General features: G+C 31.1%; 1 protein-coding gene across 1 annotated transcript in view; it reads left to right on the top strand.

Moving 5' to 3' along the window:
• LOC108724471 (esterase E4) overlaps positions 1–5103 on the top strand; it is a 17253-nt gene that overhangs the window by 9512 nt on the left and 2638 nt on the right. The window contains exons 3-5 of the mRNA XM_018450865.1: positions 1468–1802; positions 2066–2265; positions 3371–3567. Of these exons, the coding sequence (XP_018306367.1) occupies positions 1468–1802; positions 2066–2265; positions 3371–3567 (732 nt within the window). The remainder of the gene's footprint in view (positions 1–1467; positions 1803–2065; positions 2266–3370; positions 3568–5103) is intronic.

Genomic DNA, 5103 nt, shown 5'->3' with positions numbered 1-5103 from the left:
TGTAAGAGTGTTTGTTATTTTACATTGAAAATGACCCGATCGGTGTCGAAACGTTTGTATATATACGTTTATTAAAGATCTTATATTATAATTGGCTCGTTGTCCTTCTTTTATTTATTGAGTATAAATATTATAATATTATAAAAATTTTAGATTTAATAATTCTATAATGTTTTCTGTATATTTTATATTATTCATACATAAATTATTAATAATTAAATTGTATTTGTCACATAATTAGAAACGTTCCTTAATTTTTTATATACAATTTTATATAAGGTAAACCCGGTAAATACGCCACACTGGGATTTACGCCGCAGAAGTCAGAAAAAATAGAAGGAGTGGGAGTAATTTTCTCGCAACTACTCTGTTACATTTATTGTTACATTCTTTATGTTATATTAGTATTGGGTTATAATTTCAGCTTCTTACAGTTAATATTAATGAAATTATTGTGAGTTGAATCGATTTGTTATTGTAACAAGTAGCGCCATCATAAATTATAATCTACATAAAATGATTACTGTAGGGCGCGTAAAAGACCTAGTGGTTATTTTGTGATACATATGTAAAGGAATAGTAAAGCATGTTGTATAGCAAAATACAAGTGCTTTGCTTTAGTATTCTTTGTTTAGTTTGTTGTGTTGTATATCCCACTTGCTTGGGATATACGGCATTTTTAGCGGACGGGATTTATGCCCAAAGCATACAAAGTGCGCAGATTGAAATCAGTGCACTAAATGCAATAAATGCATTACATGAAATATGTACCTCTTGTCATAACATTTCTAATATATGTAGGAAGATTGTAATTATTATTTATTACTTCATATACATATTTATCATTTTTATTCCTTAATAAAACTTTATAAACGTATTTTATAAGTTATTGTGTCATTTTACGTCTTATTTATATGCATTATTTGTAAATTTTTCATGAGCCGTACCCCCCCCTCCCCCTATGAGTAACCATATATCCTATCCTTATGGGATATATGGCAAAAATGCAAGGGTTTCAAAAAATTTATTTTTTAATACCTATGATAAATTAATATTTCGGATTCCTAATATTTTTTTCATAGTAGTAGAAAGTATGAAGTTTTTACTGGTATAGTTTATTTGCCTTAAACATGGTAAATAGTACTTGATAAATTAAATCTCCCTTAGGTGTGGCGTATATATCGGGTTTACCCTATATAATCAATTACTGCTTCTGCCTTATAAATAAAGCAAACAATATTATTATAGCTAGTAATAAAACACTTCCGGAAATTTGTTTTATTGCATCTACAATTTCGAAGAATAATTTATATGTACATATCGCTTTGTCATTCATCATTGATACGTCATTATTAACAAGTCTCCGCTTAGTCGAAGTTGCACGACCAGTTTTAACACAAACGTCTAAATTGTTCAGACTTACAAATAATATACGTAAAAATTAATTGCACGATATTTTTCCCAAAGCCACCGCAACCCCCGATCGCTTGGAATGGCACTCTACATGCTACGACTAACGCCGAGATATGCATGCAACGGAATATCTACGTCGATCAGAAGGAAATTGTCGGCAGCGAGGATTGTCTTTACCTGAACGTTTACACGCCATGCATACAATGCACCGAGGAACACTCGAATTTTGATCATGATCCGGAACGACAGCGGCAGAAGGTCTTCGCCCGATTCCCAGTCATGATTTGGTTCCACGGTGGTGGATGGCTTGCTGGTGCTGGCCACTCTGAATATTATGGGCCCAAATTTCTGCTGGACTTTGATCTCGTCCTCGTCACCGTCAACTTCCGGTAAGCTTGACAATTTAAGGCTGACGCTAGACGCTAGATTTTTAGACTCTTCACTGCAATCTTATTTTTCATATGTACAACTTTATTTTTTATTATTATTTTTTTATATATGAAAATGTAATATAATAAATAACACATTTTTGTTTTTATGTAATTTTTTAAAAATAAAAGAGTTACAATTTTACAAGAAATCGGTGTCAATGACAAAAGAGGAGAAAATGTTACAGTTGCATAACGCGCGATAAATATATTTCTCACATTAGACTTGGACCTTTGGGTTTTATGAGTACGGAGGACCTGGAATGTCCAGGAAATGTAGGATTAAAGGATCAGCAGCAAGCTATGAAATGGGTACACGAAAATATTGCTTACTTTGGTGGTGATCCAAATAGAGTGACTCTTTTCGGTGAAAGTGCCGGCGGTGCAAGTGTTCACTACCATATGGTCAGCCCCCTTTCAGTAGGTAAAGGCCTTTACAAATATAAGTAAAAATATAAGTAAAATTTTTATATGAGCCTTCGCTGTTATTGATGCGTAAACAATATATTTATAAGGCAATAAAATGTAGTTCTATATATTTTTATTATTGCATCGGAAATTTGTCAATTAATCTGATTTGTGTTGCTATATTTAGTAAAAATAAACCGAGAAATGTTAAACAAAGTGAGTGATATGGTGGTCTTCACTCATTTGTGTTACTTGTATTTAATTCGGAAGACATAATAATTATTACGAAATTATTTTATAATACATGAGGTGTGTAACAAATGCTGACACATTAATACACGTTTTACCGTAAAAATGATTCTTAGTTTCACGATTCATTGGGTATTCCGACGTCATTAAGTGACACGTAATGGATTGCATACATAATATTACTTCATATATTATACGTACACGCATAATATTTCAATTTACATCATCATTTGTAATTACGAATTTTTAATGTACAAAGAAACGTGTTTCACATTATTGCGATCTTCTTTCTGGAAGTAGTTGTTAATGATATAAAGTGAATTGCAAATTAAAAACTCAAGTCGATTTCAAGATTAATTAACATATCTTCATTTCTTATTATCAAACAGAAATATTTAGATGTACTCTAACAAACTTTATTTCAACGAATTTATCGATGTATTTATTGGCGTTTCAGCGCGTGCGCCAATAAAATCTTTCATAATTGTATTAAATAAATTCAAAGTTGATCAATTAATAAAAAGCATTATTTCAGTAAAAATATAACATTTTATATCTATATATTACGTTGATTATTGAATTATTAGCAAACTGCTATTTATTCATAAATTTTCTTAAAATAAACGACAAAATGTCAAATTGGAGAAGTATCAAATTTTAAGAAAATTCCTAAAAATTATAATTAAAATCATAAGAAAATGTTACATATTTTCATATATTTATATAGACAATATATTCAGCGTGTACTATCTGCATTATTAATGGTGCAATCGGGAAATCATTAATAATGATCTTTTTTCCAGCATGATGCCTTAATTAGCATAACTCGTTTTTACAACCGGGAAATGTTTACGTTTTTCTCAATCACGCAGGACTTTTTCACCGCGGTATTTCTCAGAGTGGCAACTTCTACAATCCATGGACTTTAACGTCACCAAGAATTGCCAGAATGAGAGCTATGACTTTAGGTAAGCATTTAGGATGCAACACCGAGAATTCCAAGGATCTCATTGAATGCCTGCAAACGAAAAGCGCGGAAGAAATCATTGGTACCGACCAGCTTTTCAAGGTAATGAAATTTAGTCGACATGAGAAAATATGTAAATGATAAACTTTTTAACGCACGCGAGCGAATTTACAATCGCGATTAGTCGATGGCATTTTGTAATAATAAAATAGTTGTCGCTATTTGATCTAACTGTTTAATTATTTCAAATGCCATTAACTATAAAATGATTATTTGTGTGCCATATATGCACATTTCTCATGTATTTATTTCAACATCTATATAAAAGGATTCGTATAGCTGTCAATCAGTGCTCAATTGGTCGTATATTTGCGCACATCGATGTGGAAACATTAGTAATGTTAAGTCACGTGAAATTAATAAGTTTATGTGAAAGTAGACACGGTTTAAGATATATCTATATATAATGTATGTATATGGGTCACTTATCATCTCGGATGTAATCTCGATTATATTTAAAGCCTTCACGCTTGGTTCCGTAGTATTGATATTTTACATGAACTCCGGGCTTAAAACGTTTTAAATGCATTCAAGCGTAGCTAATTAAAAGTGCAACTGTAAGATAACTCCTGTATCCGCGTGTGCATCAGTCTCAGAAATTACATGCGCTGACAAGTAGACACTTCATCGATATGGGTGCATATAAATTCTCCATGGACAGTCACGCGATGGTTTCACATCGCTTAGAATACCATTTTAGAATAGGTGTGTCTTAATACAAAATTAAGACGAAGTTAAAAAGTGATTATTTACGATTGTGAAATTGTCTTCGATTTTATGTTACCTAATAATAAAATTGCTCGTTAGGGTTGATAAATATGTTACGAATTTTGATATAAATATTTTTCCAATAATATATATATAAGATAGTAAAAATTTTGTTTTTACATCAACCACATTGTGGAAATTTTTCTCGCGTATGACGTTTCGAAGATAAATATCGGATTGAGACGGATAAACATGCCGAAGTTCTAGTAATAAGAGGAAAACCAGTTTGGTGAATCTGAATACGCGCGTATGCATTTGTACACGCCAACTATACGTGCTTTTTGCATGTGTAGTTGATATTTTTATTCAAACCTCATTTTTAATCATGCATCAACTGATATGAAAACAGAGAACGAGTAGTACGACTCACGTACAAGTGTGAATTTCCTACAAAGTTACTGCAACAGCTGATTACAATATTAATTTAAAAAAGGAGGGAAGGAGCATATTAAAAGTCTTTAATATCTTTATGCTCCTTTCTGAATTTTAATACATAGGGGAGAGTTGCCGAATGCGTACTGGTCGCCTAAATCGTACCTCATCAATATTTTATATTATTAGTTAATAGGCAATATTTAGTAACAATAATATAAAATATATGAGAAATGAGTAATATAGACAAAAATATAATAACCCACATCTTGTTTTATGGATGTTAGCGTTTAAAAAATCAAGTACATCTGATATTAATTTTTAATCAACTTATGTAGCTGATAACAACGCGATTATCCAATTTTATTATAAATTTTTGTATTTTTATAAAAGAAGATTTATTGTAGAGTATTTTACATTCACTGTATATACATATTT

The sequence above is a fragment of the Mycetomoellerius zeteki genome, unplaced genomic scaffold (assembly GCF_001594055.1).
Source record: "Mycetomoellerius zeteki isolate Tzet28-1 unplaced genomic scaffold, Tzet1.0 scaffold3, whole genome shotgun sequence".
Classification (NCBI taxonomy): Eukaryota; Metazoa; Arthropoda; class Insecta; order Hymenoptera; family Formicidae; genus Mycetomoellerius; species Mycetomoellerius zeteki.
The sequence above is the reverse complement of the archived record's forward strand: the minus strand, read 5'-3'. Positions and strand labels throughout refer to the sequence as shown.